The sequence below is a fragment of the Leuresthes tenuis genome, unplaced genomic scaffold (assembly GCF_036924035.1).
Source record: "Leuresthes tenuis unplaced genomic scaffold, fLeuTen1.0.hap1 SCAF_18, whole genome shotgun sequence".
Lineage (NCBI taxonomy): Eukaryota > Metazoa > Chordata > Actinopteri > Atheriniformes > Atherinopsidae > Leuresthes > Leuresthes tenuis.
Window position 1 is genome coordinate 9,437,117 of NW_027325372.1, and position 23,831 is coordinate 9,460,947.

A 23,831-nucleotide genomic window follows, 5' to 3' on the forward strand; every position below is an offset into this window, starting at 1 on the left:
TGGAACGATTTTGTAAAATAGTCGAATAGTTTATGAGACAATATTTGCGTTTATATTTCGTATTGTTATCATTGCCATTATGGGAAGAATTCAGAGCAGATGATGACATGTATGGTCAAAAGGTTAACAAAATACTTTCTTTTTCATTTGAATAAGATCAAATTCACCCATCAGATTTGACCATCTGTTATAGAATGTGTTATGGCTAAAATGTGTTCATAAAGACCTTTTAAATAGAATATTAAACTGACCTTTCTTTCTCAGGCCACAGAGCAGTGTACGTAGGTGTCCATGTTCCTCTGGGGAGGGAGAGCAAACGGAGGCATCGCCACAGAGGACACAAACATCACCGAAAGAAGAAAGAAAGAGACTCGGAGGATGGAAAAGAAGATGGCAGGGATTCCCCAAGTTATGGTTGGACACTGTTTTTATTTTATTATACCAAGTCAGTGTATTACTGCCTCTAGTTCAGCCAAACACTCTGCCCCCTCTATACAATCACAAATTCACTCTTATATTCTATCCCACTGTTCCATAGCTTGTTGTTATAAAGTGCTTTTGAGCTCGCTCAACTCAGTTTAGTGATATCCAAACAGGACTTACCTAAGACAGTAACCTTTAACCCAAGCTGTGTCAAAAATCATCCCCTTGTTCTCCCCCAGTCCGCACATAGCAGTCAGTCAATAGTGAGCTGTAAATTGACATTGAAGACACTCACCAGTTTTTCATGATTTTTGTTGACAGCTGAGTTGCAGAGTGGTTATTTAACTTGGCAAATTGCATTGCAACTGATTCTACTGTCCTGGTATTGAGAGGCTATTTACATTTGGTGCTAACATGATTAAACCACAGATGCACAGCACTAAGTACAGGCTTAAACATTCTCAGGACACACAGAGGACCTATTCGGATTAGAGCCCTCAGACCTCATTCGGAAGAGGTCCAGGATGCCTGTGGCCACAATTTTATAACCATAGAAGCACAAATATGTCCTGGGCCACAGCGAAGGACCACCTACTCAGTTGATGTGCCTTCAGTCAAGTAGCGGAGTTTCCCCTCTTGATTTCCAGAAAGAAATCCATTCTGAATAGGGCAGAGTCCAAACACAGGATGTATTATTCCAGGTAAATCTCTTACCTTTTCTTTGTGCTGATATCTGCTGTGGCAATGAGCAAAACAACTATGACCACAGTTCCAAAACTTAGGGGTCGGTACTGTCAGTCCTTGGAGTGGCCTTTGTTCATTAAACCTTCCATTCATTTTCAATACCCATACATCAATTTTCTACGTGCCTAATCCAATTCAGGGTCGTGGGTGGCCTAAAGCCTATGCCATCATTAAAAAAAGCAGGTGACACCCTGGACAGATCACCATTCCATTACAAGGCCAACACAGAGACAAATGAGACAAACAACCATGTAGACTCACTTCAAGGGTCAGTGAAGAATCACCAATTAACCAAACGTGCATGTTTTTGGATGGTGGGAGGAAGCCGGAGTACCCGGAGAGACTCCTCACGTGCACGGGGAGAACATGCAAACAGTACACAGAAACACTCGAATCAGCAGCCCTCTTGCTGTGAGGCGACAGGGCACTATTAAATCTTACATAAATGTAATGTTTACAGCTTATTTAGCATCTTTCTGCTCCTCAAAACTGCCGTTTTGATGTAACACTGAACATAGAGCTTCTGAGAAAGGGAGAAATCTGTTGTTTTGCATTACAAGGTCAACCCAGCCCATGGATGTTTTACATGCTGAAAAGTTCACCTTATTGTGGGACGATCAGTTTACCAGTCTTCTAGCAATTTGATTAAAAACATCTCTAGTTAAAAAAGTTACATTTTTCAGGGACAAGTGTTGTATTGTGGTGTGATTTGGCATCTGAACCCATTTAAACAGTCCACATGTTTCCAGGTTAAAACATCCCTTTGCTTAAGCCCTCTGTTTCTCCAGTGATAGATAAGATAAGATAGACCTTTGTTCACACCACAACAGGACGAATTTTAGTTCTGTATGAAAATGAACATTCAACTCTAAAAGGCATTAAAGGCCACTATGACAGCGTCTGACAGGTTGAAGGCAATGACATTTAAAGTGATGTGTGTATGCATCTTATGTGAGAAGCTGCAAGACACACACACACACAAACGATGCTTTGCATTCTATTGAAGTGTGTTTAATGATAACCAATTCACCACAATTACACATATATATATATATATATATATGTGTGTGTGTGTGTGTGTGTGTGCAAATCTCAGCCCTATAATTCAATCAAACATAAATCTCTCAGTAATCAAGCATTTGAACGTATGCCTCTTTATATAGAGATCTGCGTTTGCAGTGGAGGTCTCACTGTGCTTTACCCCACTTTATAATCTCTCCTGCTTAAAATGGGATTAGTGAAGTTTTACTGGCCAGCCACCACTCAAACAAATCTAAAAGATTTTTTTTTTTTCTATTCATCTTTTACATGCTTTGATTTAATATTTTCATCCAATTGCCATTTTCCCACATCTTTGTGTAATTGGAGTTAGAGACAAGTATGTTGCTATAATTGGAAGCTCACCCTAAACTTAGATCAGTAGTAGTAGGATGTGTCTGACGCCAAGGCTTCATCTTGCTAATTATCTTTTTAAGAGACAGACATTGCCAACATTCAGTTTCACTCTCCTAAAAGCAATACGTTTTGAGACTTGATTTAATTGTGCCACAGCTTGCAGTTTTATAATATTAGCTGGCTGGAAATTGCTGTGTGAATGATGTGAAATCAACACTGGAGCATTGCAGTGGGTCAAAAGTGACACTTGTTGCTTTTGGAATACGATATTTCCTCAAGATTTTTACCGTTTTTATCTTGATCGTACTCTCAGTGAATATAACATTTACCTTTGTCTCCTCTGTTCAGACACACCGTCCCAGAGGGTACAGTTCATCTTGGGAACGGAGGATGATGACCTCGAGCACATCCCACATGACCTCTTCACTGAGCTGGATGAGCTATCCTTCAGAGAAGGCCGTGCCACTGAGTGGAGAGAGACAGCCAGGTCAGAGTGCAACTGAAAGAGTAAAAAGCATGTCGGAAACTACAGGAAGTAAAAGAAATACAAGTTTCTAGATTTGTTGACTATATGTAATGTTTTCTGCATTTCAATGCATATCTGATATTGTTTTGTGCTCCTTACTATAAACTGAGAATATTAATCTCAATATTAAACTTCCATCTTTTCATATCCTTTAATTGGTCGAACTGCATTGGAAGGAACTTCAATGAAGTTTGGTTTCAAAGCTCTGTTTAATGTAGCTGCCTGAATCCAATCCATGTAGTATTCTGAAACATTTTTCTTACCATCAACTCCCAGCTGGAGACCTAAAGAGACCAAAACCAAGGCTCATACTCAGCTGCAGGTCATAAAACTTTAACAGTGTTGTTTTGCCCTGGAAGTTTGAAACGGTAATTGTGACTTAACTTGTCTGGCATTTCAGAGATTTTCTCACACAGAAAACATGGTCAATATGGCGACAGATTGGGAGTATGAGTCATTCAGTTTGCAGTGCTGCTATTAATCCACATGCTCTTGGAAAAAAGAGATTTGTCAAAGGAGGGAAATAGAGTGCGTCTGTATCAGGGAGAGCAATGTATTCTTGAACAGTGATGCCCTTTTTTGTTTTTTGTTGATGCAAGTACAGTAAAACACTTATTGTTGATCCCACAGATGGTTGAAATTTGAAGAGGATGTGGAAGATGGTGGGGAGAGGTGGAGTAAGCCTTATGTGGCCACACTGTCACTACACAGCTTATTTGAACTGCGTAGCTGCATACTGAATGGCACAGTCATGCTGGATATGAGGGCCAACAGTATTGAGGACATTGCAGGTAAATTTTACAGAACTCTATAAAATAACAAAAATCCAGGACCTGTTCATATTTTTCCCAAATGATGCTACTTAAGATATAGTACAAAAATGCATGAAGTATACAACAGAAATGCTCACTGTGTTGATACAGTTTTTTTCTCTTGTGTTTGTGTTTATGCTGTTATGTTTGTGTGACTCAGACATGTTGATAGACAGCATGGTGGCATCAGGCCAGCTGAAGGAGGATTTGCGCGAGAAGGTGCGGGAAGCGATGTTGAAGAAACACCATCATCAGAATGAGAGAAAGCTCAGCAATCGCATCCCTCTTGTGCGCTCCATTGCTGATATAGGCAAGAAACATTCTGACCCACTCTTGCTTGACAGAAACGGTGAGATCCTACAGCGCACTCACATTTCTTTATCCTCCATCCGTTCTATCAAAGGGGAACTGTTCTTAAAAATCCACTGTTCAAATCCCTTACTGCCAGCGTAGGAGGTGGATGGTAAATGTGAGTAAAATTTGGAGAATAATCTCAGTCCCCTTAGTGGAAGAGAAATTTGGGTGCTAATTTATGTGCTAACCTGTATGGCTGGCCTGGCTTTGGGGTTTGAATTGACAGTTGTTTTTGCTCCTCATGGTGGCATTTGGAAAATAATGCTTTACCTGCAACTGCAGTCAGTTATTCATTTATTTTCTTTATTTAATTACTCATTTATTTATTTGGTCATTCCTGAGTGGGCATGGCCAAAAAGGTGCTAATGTTTGGTGTGCATTAGAGGATCTCGGGAGTGCAGCCTGAGGTTTTAATAATGAATGAGAGGTCACATTCTTCACTTCTTTGCCTGTGGTTCTTGTTGTGCTCGCATTTTCATATCATTAAACAAAGGTCAAAATGATGTACGTCTCAGTGGAGGATGGTGGTGACAGTGGTTGCAGTATGAAAGATGGATGACCAAATGAACATGTGTTGTGTATGGCTGGTCTGTTTGTGGTGAAGCACTTGTTTGCTTACAGCGCACTGACATCTTGCTAACTCATCCTCTCCAGCATGCAAGCCTTTCAACCCAGAGTTTTGCCTCTCTTCAGTTGTAATGCGTGATTGATTTGTTAGGAGTTTTGATATATTTTTGGCCCTCGCAGACCCTCCCACATGCCTCGCGATTCATTCTTGGTGTCCACTGCGCACAGCTATGCTTATGCAAGCACAAAACTTTCTAATTACACCTCTGCCACTCTCTTGCTGTCCATTCTCTCACACGTTCTCTATTTCAGGTATCATCTGTGTAATTTGCCTCTACTTCATGTGTTTACCCTCTCTGTTCCATCCCTTATTCCTTTACCCTTTCCTTACCCTCCTTCTATCTCTTCCTTCTCCTCTCCTTTTTTTGCCATTGTCTCCTCTGTTAGGAGAGGGCCTGTCCTCCTCTCGTCTCTCTCTCCACAAGCCAGGGTCAGCCTCCTCTGTCTCCAACCTGTCCCAGAGACAAGTGACAAGACAAGAGTCAAGAGTCTCCATCCTGCTCAACCACCTCCTGCCCTCTTCTTCCTACAACACTGGCCTGTCGCCAGGCCCCTCTTCCCTTGCCACCCCTCAAAATACTCCTTCATCATTTCATCGTTCCTCCCAGAGCCCTTCACAAACCCATGGCACTGGCCTCGGTATCCCGGAGGTGGTGGTATCACCTCCTGAGGATGACGACACACCGAACCCTGCAGAAGAGGACACAGTATCACCACAGCTCAGCCGGCGAGCATCCTCGGCATCCCAGAACCTTGAGATGCTGCCCTTAGAAGGCAAATATCAGTATAGCCTGCCAGTGTGAGTCACAGCTTGAACAGAGAACACTAGCACTAGCATGAAAGCTCTGCAGCCCTGTTAACCTCCAACCTTGTGGTCATCTCATAATTAACTTGCAGCAAGGCTCATTTGCTAAAATGCTGTATTTATCCAACACGTTTTTTTTTTACACTTCTCTGCCTCATTATTCTGTTCCCTCTCTATCTTTGTTTGTTTGGCTGACTTATTCGCTTTTACTATATCAGCCTTTTATTGCACTATAAACTCTATGCTTTGTCCCATTCTGATGTCTCTCTACACATTTTTACACATTCCTCGGTATCTATGCCTTGCTTGGCCATGCGCCTCCTTCACACTTGCTTCACTGCTGTTGCATGGCTACTACCCAAAATGTTTTGCTCTCCTTCTCCCAGACTGTATTATCATGTAGTGTTTTACTTTCACATGCGGCTTACCTCATCTCATATTACTCTTGGTCTTTCATTTAAAACCAGTAAGAGGGGATGTGCTGAGTCGGCTTATTTGACTTTTTTTTTTTTTTTTTGCCTCTGAGCACTCTTTTATTCCATCTTGGATATCTATTAATTCTGCGTTAAAAATGTGACAGTTGGTCAGCATAAACCTAAACCTAAACAGAAAAGCCAGTATAAACAAATTTAACCTCTAGATATATTCCTAAAGAAAATATAAAATGTGTCACTTCTGTAGTAGCATAATAAGCTGTGATGCAAATGACATATGCTGCGTAGTTTATGGAACTCAGAGCTGTTTTACTTGTACAAACTTCTAGTGAAGGTACAATTTGGATCCGTTTACATACTGTGCTGCTCTTCTGTTTGCTAACCCACAGCACTGTGATAAGAATAGGCTTCTTCTGTTCAACGAGTGCCTCACAGATTTTAAAAGGTGGTCTCAGAAGCAGAAAGCCTTGGGACATCCCTACTTGTGAAGTCTTTCTGTTTTTGTTGGGATGTATGATATATAGACTGACGCAATACATCCTAAATTCCTTCATCTTTGATTTATTTATTTTTTTCCCACCAGGTGGCTGCTCCATTTTGAGTTCACACAAATATAAGTGTCATGTAATATTTACTTTCTCCTATTGCGTCAGTTAGCACCCACTTTCATCCGTTTCATCAGCTCCTAAGAATAAACATTCTTTTACCCGATTAAGAGTGTAGTGAGAGCAATATATGACAGCAGTGTGGCCAATTATAGGCCTGTGACAAAAGCTGGCGTGTTGGTACTGTATGTTCTACCACATTGGCACCTACAGTGACGTTTTGTTCGTCCCAAACCAAGCTGAGTGACTTTATAATTAGACACCGAGTGTGTGCGTGTACATACGTCTGTGTTTGTTTCACTCTGGGAACGGATCCATTTCAAAGTATGGGCCATTAATAACCGGCATTCACTTGGTGGGAATCTGAAAGGTTGCAGTGGTCTTATTATAGCTGACAAGCCGCTGTAATTGTACTCCTCTTCTGAGAAAATACACAACATTAAGAGGCATATTGACATTAAGCTGGGGTTTATTCAGTGGAGGGTGTATTTTTAAAGTTAATAATGTACCCTGATGCCACATTTGGGTTTAGAAACAGATCTGTTCTTGACCAGCAACTGTGCACTGAATGTTGAATGGTTAGAGTAAAAAGCTTTCAATGAAAAGATGCTGAGTTGACTACATGCTATTACAGTCAATCCACTGACAGATAAAGTGAAGAACATCGATCTTGTTACTATAGTACTTGTTAAGGGGCAAAATATATTAGCCAGGAGGTGAATAGTTAGCTGTTGAAGTTATCTGCTGGCTCTGGTCTTCATAACGACAAGTCTTGTGTATGGTGTTCCTGGTGGTTAGTACCCACCAAAATTGGTCCACAGAAGGACAGCCGGTAAACTCTCAACAGGGTCAGAGTTGTCCCAGGCTCTTGAAGCAGGTGGGAATCAGAGGCTGGGTCATGTCCTCCAGTCCCTCTACGTAGGACAAACTTGTGAACAAGTTCATTGTCGCTATGATAAAGAGATGCCGGAATACAAAGTGCATTACTACATATGAGGCTGTCCAGCAGCAGTCTAGTCAGAGAGCATCAGAGTGCCTATTCTGAACCCCTGTCCACCACTAAAAACATCTGTAGGGCCAGTAAATGTCAGAACTGAGCTATGAGGCAATAGAAGGAGGTAGTGTTATCTAAGGAATCATTATTTATTTTTTCATCATGTAGACAGTCTGGTGTGTGTGTCGTTAATACAGATGTAATCTGCTCTCATTCACATATTTTTATGTTTCTCTTGTCACTTGTGTAAATACGTCAGAAAATGTTACTCTGTGTCAACTCACAATTGCTTTAAGCATTTCCAGCCTGATTCTCTGCTCTAATACAATCTGGTTTTATAACTGCAGTGTCCTCAAACAAAAACACAGTTCAAGTAACTTAAATGCACAGTCTGTGCAGTGAATTTTAGATGTCTTCAACGTTTTCTCAGAATCCACAGCATCGCACATGCTTGAATAACTCGATTCCCATCCCGTGCATGTATCCCAGGAAAAGGATGGTGATCCAGTTAAATGGCTAAGTTGAAATGTACGCTAAGCTCAACTCAATTATGCATGTAACTGTGCTGACTTTATGTGCAATATATGACGATTTGTAATCTCTACACAGATGAGTATTTCTGGCACATGATGCATTTTAAATGTGTGTCTCGCTCTTTCACTCTTTTATTGGAAAGCAAGTGCCACTAGTCTCATAATAGTCATAAAATCTGTATCATTTTAGATATTTATGTTACTCTTTTGGATAAAAATGAAGTAGCGCAGTGACGCCACAGTTTCAGGGGCTCGTATGCGGGAGCATTCCAGGGCTTAGTCCCCCTGAATGAAGTATATTGGCAAACAAAACCTATGCTAATCCCTCCCATATTTCTAAGGGCTTTGTTGGGTATGTGAGCAATCAGGCTTCTGTTCAACAATCACAGCTACTCAATATCCACTGGGGTTATTCCAGGGTACAGTTCAAGGGTATGGATCACTGGCCAGACAATATGATGGCTGAAATGGCACATTTCAGTTTTTATCTGGGTTTTATAGTCAAGAGTTTGGTAAATATTCGCTTTGATGGCTAAATCTGTTCCTGTAAATATGTAAATAAAAGAAGAAGGAAAACCTGGTAAAAGAAGTGTTACTACAGAAATTCAGAGGATAGTGAGCTTGTGCTATCCTTTGATCCAGATGCATTACTTTCTCATTTCATCTCTCCTTTTCATGTCACCACAAGTGCTAGCGTTTCCTGTATCTGGTTTGGCTCAAATCACATCAGGAATATTGAAGTGTGCAGCCAATTATTCACAGAAATTCAGTAAGGTTGACTTTCAGGATTATGAAATGAATCCACCCACCTTTAGCTCAAAGATTATGTGAATTTAAGCTAAGCAGGACTGACTTAAGTGCCTGAGCAATGAGCTCAACAGACGGATAGCAACCAAAATCAGTGCTATATGAACTATATCATCTTACCTGTGGAGAGCCATCACAGTATTGCAACTCATCGTGTCAATCAAATCAGTTGTCAAACTCTAATTATCTGTCTGTTGAATTATTATGCTTTCTGTTTTTCAATCCAGAAATTTCAACCCTAACTCTGGCACGTAATAATAAGCCAGTTCTTCTGGCTTTCATTGTTCATGTTAAAGGACTTAATTCTCCAAGATAATTAACAATCTACATTTCCAGTGATATTTATCCCGTTTAAATGTAATTGAATGTGAAAAATGAAGTTTTAGTCTTTGGTAGAATGAGGTTGATATGAAAACTAGAGAAATTAAGAAGAAACATTCAAGTGTGAAGCCTCCTAACTAAGAAGTATACATGACTGAATATTATTAATGCAATTAATCTGCTGTTAAAATTACTCAAAGTCATGGCCATTTCACCAACTCTAATTCAATCTGTATTATTAATCACAGATGTCAGTTGGCAGCAAAGTGATTTCAGCGGTTGTATCAGTTTTTTTTTTTTTTTTTAATTAATTTTGTTTGCCAGCTGAGAGGGAATGCCTGTGAAATTGTCTCCCATGTGTTGAGCTCATGGTACAAAACAAAAGTTTTGTATACAAAAATACTACAATAGTGAGTTTAAAGACAAAAAAAAGGCATTTAATGATGACAGTTGCATTTTATAGTAGCTGTTCTTCTGGGTATTTTCCTCCCATGTACAGCACTCACACAGTGCCCATTACTGCTTTCCTTTCCCTTTCAGGACCACTGATGCCTCATAACTCTGTCCCAATCAATCTGGATGGCAACAAGGCGATGGAGAGGAGGCCATCTAAAGTAGGGGTCAGTAGAGAAAGCAGCAGTGTGGACTTCAGCAAGGTAACCTAACCACAGTACTGAGCACAGACACAGTCCATCATGGAGGAAGGGCCCATCACCAAGTCCATCAGTCTTTTTTTTTCTTCAGTTTCGGGGCTTTCACAGGCATTCCATTGTCTTTGCTGAAAACAGCCCCCCTCAAAAGCCAACATCACATTCCCACCAGACCCCTTTCTTCTCTTCCCAGTAAGAGGCATCTATAGTCATTACTTCTCCAATAATTGATAAGAAAATAATCGTCAAAGTAAAGTCTTAGTTTTAAAAATCCGCCTCCACTGCATGGCTTCCATTCATCCCACCATTTTGTAGTGTATCGTCCATTAAATAAAATGGCAGGCTGCCATAAGTTGTTGTTATAAAACCAACCATTATGCTTGCCAAAAAAATAAGGTGCAGTGCGTGTATGAGTCATAGGATACAGAGGGCTAAAGGCAAATTTGTTTCTCCACAGAGATCAAGAATTGGCTGCCATCACACATAAAAGACATTTATTTGGGGAGCATGAAAAGAAATGGATCACAACATTGGACAATCTTTGCTCAGTACTATTTAGATCTGCATGTGGCTAGTAGATTGCCTTATCTTTGCTGCCATTCCCTGCTATTTATGTCTTCATTTTTTTATTTTTTCTAATGTGTGTTTCTGTTGAAAATGCAGCGGTCTTGTCCTTTTATTCTCTGCTAAATACTTCCAGTTCTTTATCTACCCCTTTCCTCTATTGTTAGTGTCTGTGTGTATATGATTGTACAATTTTGTTGATTTCAGGTGGACATGAATTTCATGAAAAAGATTCCTCCGGGTGCTGAGGCCTCTAATGTGCTAGTGGGAGAAGTGGACTTCCTGGAGAAGCCCATAATTGCGTTTGTACGACTGTCACCAGCAGTCCTTATCACAGGTCTCACTGAGGTGCCCGTGCCCACAAGGTACAATAACCCCTTATCACATGACTTTTACTTCTAAAGTTAGACATCTAATAAAGTCTCCCACCAAAGTTATTATAGACTGGCAGCAGCTATAAGCAAACGGATAAAGCAATTTAAGTCTTGATCTCATGAGACTAATATAACCTGATGATTTACTGTGGTTCTAACTGTCACTGTCTGACCACAAGCCTGTTTAACCTTTATTTAACCAGGAAATTGTAACTCTAGAGGTGTTAAACCTCTTTTTTAAGAGGTTTTAAGAGTGTGGCCAAGATAGTTAGCAACTGAGGTCAGGAGGAATGACATAACAGACAGCACACAAAAAATATATTCACGTAAATGTATTTTTAAGAAAGAAATATCACAACAGGCCAAATGGGGCAGACTGGTTTTGCTTAGCATTTAAAACCAGACATATCTGTCTTCAAAATTTGCTTAAATCTGTTGAGTGAAACCGAGTCCTTAAGTTTCAGATAATTCTGCAGCTGATTCTGAGCAGAGGGAACACCATGTTTAAATGCTTTTTTTTTTACCTAATTCAGTACGGACCGTAGAGATCGATTAAAGAAATGGGTCTTTAGCACAAAGATGATAAGTTCCAGTGTTTTTTTTTTTTAATGATGTAGGTCTGTATATAAGTTGGAAGGATAGCTTTTAAAATTAGAGTATGACAATGTTTGAGTCTACGGGGAGACCTAACAGACCTTCCAACCCAACCATACAATGCACAGTGATGTGCAAAGGTTGTAAAGTTTGTGATGAAACTTGGTGCTCCGTGGTCGACTGTATCCATGGACATGAAGGCGTTGCAAAGATAAATGCATGAAAATAACACCGTCATTTTCCAGTACTGATAGGAAGGTGGTGGCGACAAAAAGCTCTGAAAGAAAGATGAGACTTGATCCTTAGAAAAAAGAAATAACTAAAGAAATAACTTCACTTTGTCTTTGAATGAAATATCAAGTAGGATCCCTGAGTCGTCCTAACTGACATGGAAATGAATGTGTAGCCCCACAAGAATACTTGTGAAGTTGTGTAGTTCACTACATACAGGAAAACAAAATAGGGCTTTAAATAATAAAAAATAGCCTGAGTTTTCTTTTATAATCAAAAATACATCTTTTATTTTTTGCATGCTCTTGACAAAATGTTCATTAAGAACACCATGCTCATTCTGACTAGGTTTACTTTTCACCAGTCAGCAGGGAAGATGGGAGCTAACCATCAAACAAGGATGTATATGCAAGATTTTAACTAATTAGTTTAGCAAAAGGTTGAAGATTAACATACGTCCAAACATATAAACATCAATGCCTGTAGTGATAAATTGCCTCTTTTCAAACCAACAAGTTTGAGACAGTTACATGTCATTACATTCTTTTTTTTTTTTCCTCAAGGTTTCTGGGTACCAGCAGACTATTTTAATGTGATAAGACACAACTCAAACCTATGCTGGCTGTGGCAGGGACTCCTAGCCTCTGCATTAAGTCCTTCACCAGTTGACTAATTAGCCCTCCAAGTTACATATAGTTCCATCCCTTGTTAGGTCCCAACTTATGCCCCTTTAAATGTCTCTTCAAAGACATGTTTGAACCTCCTAATAGTGCACTCTGAATTTCTGCAGAAGACCACAGCGCAGGGAGACAGTTCCCACAGGTGACAGTGTGTAGGTCGAGTTGATAAAGGATGCTGCAGCAGTTGGTGTTTGAATATGCTTTTTGCCACGCCGACTCGCATTTTCAAGCGCTGAACTTATCAACAGCTGTATTTAAGAACAGCTCTGGAAAAATTTAAACATGCTGTTTTGAGAAGGATCTTTATTTGCCAGCTGATGATATCCAAACACCTGACAATGTTGATGATTGTAGCTGCAGACCATGTTAATTAATTCAGTTAACAAATAGCGATTGTGAGTGAATTTCAGTTGATTTAGTGGATTTCCGTAACTGTGCCCCCAACCCCTGACACAGAGTTGGTGCTACTGTAGTTTTATGTGGCTGGAACCAGTTCTTGGTTTCCAGATGGTTGAAACAGGAAGAACTGGTTCTTAGTTAGACTCTGGCTGATGACTTATAACTCAACAAGTTTACTGAAAAGCTGTGAATGTTGATGTCAGTGTTTCTAATAAATGTGCGTCTTTTTCAAAGGTTTCTTTTCCTCCTGCTGGGTCCTCATGGTAAAGGTCCACAGTACCATGAAATTGGCAGATCAATGGCGACTCTAATGACGGATGAGGTTAGTAAAGGGATTATTCTTATTATTTTACTATTTTTAAAATGACCCCAAAGAAACTATTTCTTACATATTTTTTAGGTTAAGTTGCTTGCATATGTTATTTGATTTACCACAGTGAAACCTTCTTAACAATTCACTACAGTACCAGAGATATAATTCCTTTTGATATTTCTCATCTAGATTTTCCACGACGTGGCATACAAGGCCAAAGACCGAACTGATCTACTCTCTGGGATAGATGAGTTCCTTGATCAGGTAACTGTTCTTCCTCCTGGAGAATGGGACCCCACGATCCGGATTGAACCTCCAAAGAATGTCCCATCTCAGGTTAGTGAATCTCACTGTCAAACTTTGTGCCCGTTTACCTGGTTTACAACAGAAGTCTTACAAACAGTAAACGAGAGGTTTCATATACTTAATCTTTGTAGTGTTTTACCACATATAGATATTAAGCATACTGAAAGCAAAGTAATAGAAATAAGAGGGATTATAATATATCTAATTGAATTGTCTATTGACCTGTAGTCGAAGAGAAAGAGACCTTCTCATCCCAACGGCACTGCCTCTCCAGCTGGAGAACTGGAAAAAAACGAGGACCACCATGCAGGGCCTGAGCTGCAGAGAACTGGGAGGTGAGTTTGGTGCAGTTACATCCAGAAATGTTTATCGTGTGTAACTTAATTTTAATCTCATGTGTGTAAGGATGCAATTTCAGGAGAAAGCTCACCCTGGAGCCCTTATTTTAGCCTCTTTAAATGATAAGCAAGTCATCCAAAGCATGTTTCCTTTACTGCAGACAGTAGTACTGCCTGCTCTGTAAACAAGTGTTGAGTTAATACCTTTTATGTGTTTTTTTTCCAGCGTTCCTCTCCTATCATTAAATTATTCTTGAATCTGAACTATATAAAATGTTGGATTTTATAAACTCAACACCAGTAAGTGATTGAACAGATACATGGCTGTACTCCGTGTACCTTCAATGATGACGTTTATGGATAACTGATGCTGTGTCTCTTAAGCCAGAGCCACACAGCAAGGAGAATGTGTTTATTTGAAATCTCAAGCAGACGCACACATAGAGTCCACACACACATACACACACATCTATTAGGAGGCAATGTATTATTTACAGAATCGCTTTTCTTTTCATCATCACTATAAAAGGTTAGTGCTATGAGGGAGCTACAGGGGGACAGATGAGTGAATGGAAGAGCAGCAAGTTAATGTAAAAAGAGCTATTAAATACATGAGCTCAAAAAAAGGGGACGGCAGGGGGTGTGAGCACAGGGAATAAAGGTTATTCTGGAGGTGTGGGGGAAAATAAATGGAAAAAAAATTCCTCACAGCAGAGCTATTGGACAGGCGTCAGAGGAAAGAAAAGACAATATATACCCGGTGAAAAATGGATTTCAAAAATAGAATTCCCCAAAGGCAAAGTGAAGAAAGGCAGAATCAGAAATGCAGGGTGGGCTTTGAGTCATTTCTATGTATGTGAATGAAGACTTATGCAAACCTTACTGTCATCATTTGTACAGCAAAATCAGTTGTACAAAGAACATGATAAATTTATGAATACATTTTAAAAGTGATACAGCGCAGTGTTACTTGGAAATTCCAAACTCAGTTTATCTCTCTGCTCCTTCAGGATATTCGGAGGTGTGATCCTGGATGTCAAGCGGAAGGCGCCCTTCTACTGGAGCGACATAAAGGACTCACTCAGTCTGCAATGTTTAGCCTCTGTCCTCTTCCTCTACTGCGCCTGCATGTCCCCTGTCATCACATTCGGGGGTCTGCTTGGTGAAGCAACAAAAGGCAACATAGTGAGTCATTAAGCTTGCCACATAAAAAAATAGTAGTTGTGCTTTTCATGAACCCAGTGGGACTTAAACCCTCAGGCTTAGGATCTTTACAGCCAAATATTTTCTTATTGAGGACCCATTGATCCAATCTGATATGTGTGCGCAGAAACCAGCAAAGAGGTTGCTGTGGAAGCTATGCTGTTGATATGGGTTCCTTCTGCTTTCCTCCAAAGTGTCAGTCGACACTTCATCTGTCCACACATGCTATTCTCCATTGAGTCTGCCCTGGATGTTTGCTAGTTGCTGCAAGGTTCCATTCAGCACTGCTTTTGGCTTTCCTTTGGATATGATGCATTATGTTGCATTGTCAGTGCTGCGAAAGACACTTTGAAACGTGTTTTGAATGGCCGGAAAGTCTGCAGTAAGAAGTCATATTTCAGACACCTCCAAATGTGGTATGAATCAATTTAGTAAAATCTGATTCAGTGCGGTCATTGGTCAATCAGACTTTCAAAAATCAAAATGGATATGCCCAAAAAATAAGTTAGTCTGGACATCTAAACATTGCCCTTGTCATTTGACCATAAAAAATATTTGAAAAGATTTTTTTTTTTTTAGCACACAAATTTTTCATAATATGACAAACATATTCCTAATTTCTCCAGAAGCCTGATGTTAAAGCACAAAATTGTAACATTCTGATGATAGTTGATAGATGACTCTTTGATAGTGTTGCCAGTATATTCAAAATAAGGAATTTATTGCAGTGATAGTGTCTTGGGGCAAAATGCAACACTCATTGACACAAACATGGCGATACAGATGAGTCGGCCTCAAATAGCAAATGCTCAAACGCCCACATCCATCCTTCCACATCTGGCAGCAGGAACATAATTATTCATTTTATCTGAAGGGGAAAAAAAAGTGTTTAAAGGATAAAGGAAATTAAATACAAATGCCTGTAATATATACATTCATTATGTGAATAAATGTATTTATGGCCATTCTTTCATATGAAATTCTTTCATATCATGAAATTATCAATAATATTGTCACTTTTTTAACATTTCAGACTATTCCAAGATGTTCAGTATTGTGTCACTTTGTATTGGTTTCCTTTTCTATCTGCTGCTCTCTCTCTCCTTTATCCAGTTGCCTTTACCAAGCCAGTGGCTGTTGGCATAGGGCACTGTCTGTCAGCTGGGTGTGAAATGTGTCTAAGTAAACTTAGCAGCCGAGGTCTACACAAAGATTTGACTATATAGAAGTCAGCAGAGTGGACACATTTGAGCAAAACCTCTCCGACGCAGCACAGAATATCTGTCTAATCTGAGCTCTCTGTGCTCTGGGTGGGGGGTTCTTCCTCACCTCTTCTCCTTCAGCCTTTCCCTCTCAGTCCTCCTTGGTGTAATTTCACCTCCCCTGTCTTCCCCTTCTTATTCCCTGTCTCCGTCCCTCCTCTTTGTCATTACAGAGTGCAATAGAGTCTCTTTTTGGAGCATCACTAACAGGAGTGGCGTACTCCCTCTTCGCAGGCCAGCCTCTCACTATTCTTGGCAGCACGGGGCCTGTTTTAGTATTTGAGAAGATCCTTTTTAAATTCTGCAAGTGAGTTCAAGCAATGTTACTTTTGTTGAACCATGACGACTTGCAGCATTTTATGAGGATTGTGATCATTTCTTTTTTTCTTTCCCAGTGACTATAGTTTGTCCTACCTGTCACTGAGGACCAGCATTGGTCTGTGGACGGCCTTCCTGTGTCTTGTTCTGGTGGCCACAGATGCCAGCTCTCTGGTCTGCTACATCACGCGTTTCACCGAGGAGGCTTTCGCGGCACTCATCTGCATAATCTTCATCTACGAGGCTCTAGAGAAGCTATTCCACCTTGGAGAATTCTACCCTGTCAATATGCACAACAGTTTGGACAATCTTACCCTCTATTCGTGAGTAGTGAATCAATATTAAAGTTACTTGTACATAAATCTCCGGCATGTCTCAGAATAGTGTTTTCTATCTAATTCTAATGGATGTGGCCCCCTACAAAAAACATGGGCTACAGCTGCTCAGAGTGCTTTAAGTTGATAATCTGTTAACTTGAACTTGTAACACTAGTAACAAAGAAAACGAGATCAAGCAATTCTGGGAACATTTGTCTGCTTTATATCTGTAGGACAAAATAGCTTTATGATTTGTCATATAGTAGATCAGCATTGGCAGTAGCCTCTTTAGTTACACTATAGGTAAGACTGTCATGTTAACAGGTTTCCGTCTGTAACTTGCTGTGCACATACAATATATTGTTCTCTATTAAGAGCATGCTGCTCCTGTGCCATTTCTAACTACTGTGGGATTGAGGCGCAGACTTTGCTTCATATTGGTTCTCTTGTCCCCAGGTGTCAATGCTCGCCGCCTGTTAATGCATCAGATCAGCTCCTGCAAAAGTGGAACCAGACCGGTTACAACACCTCAGACTCTATCCCATGGAGCAACCTCAATGTTTCGGTAAGACAAGAGGGACCTCTAGTGCCATAGACAGCAACTGCAACCTCAGTCAGACTTGGAACATTCATAGAGCAAACACAGATGATCAGCCAGTGTCCTACTTTGATATTCACATATATTAAGTAAATACATTTTCAGTCCAAAAGCAGTACAACATGAGCTGAAAATTAAACCTAAGATGTAGCACTTCTCATTGAATCTAATATCCTGGGAAAAGCAGAGCAATGGGAACTTGTATCTCTCTTTTATATAGTTTATGACAAGATATAAAACTAGTAACTGCTTGTAACTCTGGTAACTGCTTAAAAAAAAGTGTTTTTTTTGTTTCGGATGATTTTATGGCCGATTTGCTTTTCTGTGAACATTTAACAAACAGAGCCTTTGCAGACAAATTGTTAAGAATCAGTGACACTGCTCTTAAGGCTGCGTGGGGATTTGCACAGATGGTGCTCGGGTAGTGGCTGGGAAATGAGGCGAGCTGCAAGCGTTTTCCCCCGGTGTGCAGTGGAAACACAGTTTGATACAATGAGAGGCGCTGCCATCGAAACAGCTGAGCCCGGAGCTGAATGTTGTAATGACACTCATCATAGCCACAGTAAATTACATCAAAACAACATCCATATAGAGAGTTGAGAAAATGGGATCTGATCTGACCGAAGTCATGTTCCACAACATGTCCCGACGGCTGTCTGTTGGGAGGTTTGTTTCAGGGAGTTTGAAAAACAGGATGAGATGAAGCTCTTAAAGTAACAGACTTATAAACTTCAATGCAAGTGTAACATTAACATTACCAACCTTGCATGGCTCAGTGGAAGGTTTTAAAAGCTCATTTAACACACACCTTCCACCGCCAGAAGATAAAAATGATGTCATCCAAAAGAAAACTGGAGATATTACAAATGAAGCTTGTTCGAGAACTTGATTTGTTTGAGGTCAAGCTGTGGATCGATTGATTCTCTTGTAGATCCCTTCAGTGCAACACCAGCTGCTGACTAAGTCTTTCTAGATTACAATACAATGCAAACACTCATCCAACAACTGCATCTACATCTGTCCCAACTATGAGCACGACTCAGCTGTCAGTACAGCAAAATAAATGTTCACATGATGGCAATAATTTTTCTCTCCTTTTTCTCCAGATGTGTAAATTTCTGCATGGTGAATTTGTGGGTCCAGCCTGTGGTCACCATGGGCCCTATATCCCAGATGTTCTCTTTTGGTCCATTATCCTCTTCTTCACCACCTTCTTTTTGTCCTCATTCCTCAAGCAGTTTAAGACAGAAAGATACTTCCCCACCAAGGTGAGACGTTCGACCAGATTTGATTACGCGTCTGATACCATTGTTAAAAGCATATAATGGGGCTTTAAACCTGATAAGATAATCTTTATAGTTCTATTTTAGATAGAGACGTACATCCGAAATATAACAGAAGAATAGGGTTTATCAAACCTCTACATGCAAGTGTGGGCGGATGTATTTAAAAGCTGCCCATGCTCTGTAAATGTTTACATTGCGTCAGTCATTAGTATGCAGGAACAGTCTTGTGTAAGAAAGAAAAGAGCTTGCATCCTTCCACTCAGTACCACCTACCCTGTGATCGCTTGGTGAGGGCAGATGTTGCAAGTGTTTGTATTATTAGTTTCACTGTTGATGCAAGTGTAGTCATTACATTAGTGGCTCTCAGCTGTGGCCAAAGAAGGGATGTGGTTGTAGTGACATGGCTCTTTTCTGCGATTTTCTAATAATTTTATAGATTTATATATTATAAGTCCTCCTGTCCTGCTTGTGTGTTTGTTTGTGTGCATGTGGTGTAGGTACGTTCTACCATAAGTGATTTCGCTGTATTCATAACCATCATGATCATGGTGCTCGTGGATTATCTGATGGGGATCCCCTCTCCTAAACTGAATGTCCCTGACCGCTTTGAGGTAGGCGTTTATTCCAGTAAATGATGATATATCAACAGGATATCAGAAACATTTACATCATGTTCACAAATATTCTCAAACAGCTGTTTTTATGCCTTGCATACTAAACGTAGCCCACACTTTCTCCCTGCAGCCCACTTCAAAGAACAGAGGATGGCTGATGGACCCGTTGGGAGAAAATCCCTGGTGGACGCTGTTGGTGGCTGCACTTCCTGCTTTGCTCTGCACCATCCTCATCTTTATGGACCAACAGATCACTGCAGTCATCATCAACCGCAAAGAGCACAAGCTGAAGGTCAGATTTAAATTTATCCCAAAATACAGTTTTGACCTCACAGGAAGGTGTCAAAAATAATGTTTTTGAGGTATCTTTGTGCCTCACTGATAATATTCTGAAATACTTGTGTGAAATGTATGACACAGGACACCCTCTCCACCAGGCTGAGTACCAATTACTCAGCTGTTTGACTCTGAAACTTACTCTTTTTTTTTTTCTTTTCTTTCATTACCTTTACAGAAAGGCTGTGGCTATCACCTGGATTTGCTGATAGTGGCAGTAATGCTGGGTGTGTGCTCTATTATGGGCTTGCCATGGTTCGTGGCTGCAACCGTCCTGTCCATTTCCCACGTTAACAGCCTGAAGGTGGAGTCTGGCTGCTCTGCACCAGGAGAGCAGCCCAAGTTTCTGGGCATCCGGGAGCAGCGCGTCACGGGATTTATGATTTTTGTCCTCATGGGTTGCTCCGTTTTCATGACGTCGGTGTTAAAGGTAAGATGGGTTAAGTAATAATTGGAAAATAATCTCACCTTCCAGAATGTTTATTGTGAATGAGCAATGTCTGTTCCACAGCATGGTATCACCCATCAAGGCTAATACAAATGGTTTTAGTTTTCTGGGTTTAAAATGCTGGAAAAAATACCATTTTAGTGTATCCTTGCCTGTAAGTTCCATAATTCATACTTTCGTGTGCTCTGCTTCTTAATTTCTGCTCTTCCAGTTTATTCCTATGCCTGTTCTGTATGGAGTGTTTCTCTACATGGGCGCTTCATCCCTCAAAGGCATTCAAGTAAGACTCCTCTGTGCTTGTCTTTGAAGATAACGTGCAATTTAAATCAAAGCAGAAAGTAAAGATAAATTCATCTCTTGCATTTCAAAGCCTTTGATCATAATTCAGAGTCCTTAAAAGCTTTTGTGTTTCCCTTGTGTATAACACAGCATTTAAAACCCTTCTTATCAATGTTTTTCCTCCATAGTTCTTTGACAGAATCAAACTGTTTGGCATGCCTGCGAAACACCAGCCTGATCTGATTTACTTGCGCTACGTGCCGCTCTGGAAGGTCCACATCTTCACCCTGGTGCAGCTCACCTGTTTGGTGCTGCTCTGGGTGATCAAGGCCTCTGCAGCAGCTGTTGTATTTCCCATGATGGTAATAAATGTCACTCTTTATCAGCTCACTGAGACCTTAAAACATGTTGAATCAATGTTGATTAAACGTTTTGTCTGTGTCTCCAGGTTCTGGCACTTGTCTTTATCCGAAAGCTTCTAGACTTCTTCTTTACAAAGAGAGAGTTGAGCTGGTTGGATGATCTCATGCCAGAGAGCAAGAAGAAGAAAGAGGATGACAAGAAAAAGAAAGCACGTGAAAAGCTGGTAAAACCCCAGGGTTTTTTTTTATCGTTATGATGACAGAAGAAATAGTTTTATTCTTTCCTTTTTTCTGTCTTTCATCATAGATTTGACCATTGCAAACAGTTCAAACCCAACCTTCAAATTCCAAATTGTCCAAAATCAAGATAATTCTACAAACTGAGGCCTTTTGTTTTAGACCTAAGACTGTAGATATCATAGCTTTAATTTTCCCATTTGTAGCTGTTATAGTGAGATATATCAAAGGTCTTTTACATAGTACAATCACAAAGTTCTAAAAGGATCTAGATTTTATCTATTGCTGATATTGCTTTAAAGTAAATGGAAGTGACCAAACTTATAAAGCTATATTCTCTGAAGAAAAAGTAGTCTCCACATCCTGTAATAATGGACATGCAAATTCTCCTAAGACGAGGAAAGAAAAACCTTTAGAATCAAGACCATCAGACGTAAAGACACCCTGTGATGGACAGTTTTAGGCTGATCCTTGATATGAGTGGAGTTGTACCACCCAAATATAGAAAGATTTCCTTCTTCGCTTTAATTAATGGTTTGTGAGCTATGTTTTCAATGTTATTTTCATGCAGGAGGCAGCAACCAGACTGCAGCAAGAAGAGGAGATGGGACTAAAGGTCAGCTTCACAGGCTCAAACCAGCTCAACATCCCAGTGAAAACACTCTCAGGGAGGTGAGTGGAGCCCTCCATAAAGCACCCTTTCATGTTAGAATTATGGGATTAAACGCTTCATCTTGAGGCATCAAGTTTTTTCTACTTTTATTTGTATTGCATCACACCAAAACTCTCATTTCCTATGATTACATTTAATATTTTTTTGGTCTGGAGTCTAAATAAATTTTTAATGGCTTAAAATATTTTGCGGATGCAAAAAAAAAAAGTGTAAATAGTTCCCAAAAGACTCGACGTCCTCCTTAATCATTAGGACTGGAGATAAAATGCTCCGCATAACTTATCCAGAAATTTGTGAGAAAAATGTAAACGTATTTAAACTTGTACAACTTGAAAAAGTAATTTGGACAGCTGTGTGTTATTATGTCCATCTTGAACAGATCGTACAGAATAGGAGTAGTGACCCACAGCCTCCCAGTGGAAAAAGAGGTAGCAGGGCTGTGTGTCTGATGGAAAACATCTGACCCACATGGCTGCACATTAACTCTGCTTACCTGTACTCAGACAGTTGGTGCATGGCCTGAACTGTCACTCTTTAGATATTAAAAAAAAAAAAGAAAGCAGAAACATTGCCTTTAAAACACACTGTTTTGTGTGTTTGTGTTTTCTTCAAGGTAGATGGTTGTAACCAAATGTTTGTCTTGGTGAAATGGGTATACTCCTGTCTGATTTACTAATGTAGGAGCAACCAGCGCTCAACAAATGTATTTAGTTTAAAATCCTAACATTTCCTAACATGTGTTAACGTGAGACATTCCGTTGTGATCTGTCTGGTCAGTCATTCTGTGGCGTACATTTGTTTGAATCTATTTTTATGTGCATGCTTGTGTCTGCTGGCTTGAACTGTCCAGCACTGAACCTCTCCCACTGAATTGATGTCGACATGCCTGTCTTTCTCTTTGTGTTTTTGTTTGTGTGTGTTTTGCATTTTGGCATGTAGTTCTGATACTGACCCCTTGGTTGTAAATATCACTGATGAAATGGCCAAAACCGCAGTGTGGAAAGCGGTGAACTCGAGTGCAGAGTCTTGTGTCCAAGCTGTGAAGCGTAGTAGAAGGTAGCTATGCCACCCCCTGGAGTTTTCCAGAGCCCCTGCACAACTGTGATATTATCTTCTGTAACCCGATCATGTACGATGACTCTGCAAGATCGTTTTCATACAGTTGTTAGTGAGGTTGTGCAATTAAGTATTTAAACCAAACTGAATTGGCTTACTGATGGTTTATTTTTTAACTATATGCATAGGTCCATTAAAAACTTCAGTCTTGTTGCATCCGAATTCAAATCTTTCCAAACAAAAATGGGGGTTAATTCCTGTTTTCTATAGATTCTTTAGCTGTGCATTTCAGTATAGAGATACATTTATTGCTGAATGAATTTAATATTATTAGTTGACTTCATGATGAGATTCAGTTGAATAACATGAATATGTAGGACTGTGCTAAAGTTTGAGGTACTTGAGATGTTTAGATTCACATACCACCTTGGAGGAATCTGGTCAGGCCCACATTCCAGACTTTCAGAGTCATAAGAAAAAAATAAGGAGTCCTTGAACAGAAGAAAGAAACTGAGAAAGCCTAAATTGACATAAGAATCTTGAAAAGCTCTCCACCATATTTTGGTACAACCTACCCACAAAGTGCTAGCAGGATTGGTGCAAAGACCAAATTTAGCCACACCAAATATTGATCTGATTTAGTTTCTTTACGTTATCTCTACTTGCTTCAAGTTAACTGTTAGGTTAAATATCTACAGAATTTATTTTAAAGCATCCTCATTTTAATCTGACTGTCTGAAGTCTGTACAGTACTGCATGTTGACAACGTAGGAGTTCAAACACAAGTCCTGTTTTCTGCAGGGTGCATCCTAAGTCAGTGGTTCCCAACCTTTTTTTCTGGTTCCTCCCACCGCTGCAAAAACAAAACTATAATCTTTATTGCAAGCCCTCTCCAGAACAATCACGGTTCTCCATCGACAGAACACCTAACGGCCTCCTTGAGCCTGCCTATTCAGGAATGAGACGTAAGGCGTTATGTTTGTGGCTGCGTGTTCCAGGCTTTTGTTTTGATA

At 40.1% G+C, this 23,831-nt stretch overlaps 1 protein-coding gene across 5 annotated transcripts in view; it reads left to right on the plus strand.

The window, feature by feature from the left end:
* LOC140275253 (sodium bicarbonate cotransporter 3-like) overlaps positions 1 to 23,831 on the plus strand; it is a 43,146-nt gene that overhangs the window by 16,178 nt on the left and 3,137 nt on the right. For 2 of the 5 annotated variants that reach the window (XM_072370673.1, XM_072370674.1), the window contains exons 3-25: positions 265 to 414; positions 2,911 to 3,049; positions 3,719 to 3,879; positions 4,061 to 4,249; positions 5,269 to 5,655; positions 9,921 to 10,036; positions 10,802 to 10,959; positions 13,107 to 13,194; positions 13,375 to 13,521; positions 13,720 to 13,826; positions 14,840 to 15,014; positions 16,468 to 16,601; positions 16,690 to 16,935; positions 17,386 to 17,494; positions 18,634 to 18,795; positions 19,311 to 19,424; positions 19,558 to 19,719; positions 19,942 to 20,193; positions 20,423 to 20,491; positions 20,679 to 20,852; positions 20,939 to 21,076; positions 21,661 to 21,761; positions 22,702 to 22,818. In XM_072370673.1, coding sequence (XP_072226774.1) covers positions 265 to 414; positions 2,911 to 3,049; positions 3,719 to 3,879; positions 4,061 to 4,249; positions 5,269 to 5,655; positions 9,921 to 10,036; positions 10,802 to 10,959; positions 13,107 to 13,194; positions 13,375 to 13,521; positions 13,720 to 13,826; positions 14,840 to 15,014; positions 16,468 to 16,601; positions 16,690 to 16,935; positions 17,386 to 17,494; positions 18,634 to 18,795; positions 19,311 to 19,424; positions 19,558 to 19,719; positions 19,942 to 20,193; positions 20,423 to 20,491; positions 20,679 to 20,852; positions 20,939 to 21,076; positions 21,661 to 21,761; positions 22,702 to 22,818 — 3,595 coding nt within the window. The remainder of the gene's footprint in view (positions 1 to 264; positions 415 to 2,910; positions 3,050 to 3,718; positions 3,880 to 4,060; positions 4,250 to 5,268; positions 5,656 to 9,920; positions 10,037 to 10,801; positions 10,960 to 13,106; positions 13,195 to 13,374; positions 13,522 to 13,719; positions 13,827 to 14,839; positions 15,015 to 16,467; positions 16,602 to 16,689; positions 16,936 to 17,385; positions 17,495 to 18,633; positions 18,796 to 19,310; positions 19,425 to 19,557; positions 19,720 to 19,941; positions 20,194 to 20,422; positions 20,492 to 20,678; positions 20,853 to 20,938; positions 21,077 to 21,660; positions 21,762 to 22,701; positions 22,819 to 23,831) is intronic. The other 3 variants (XM_072370675.1, XM_072370676.1, XM_072370677.1) reach the window with 3 other exon arrangements.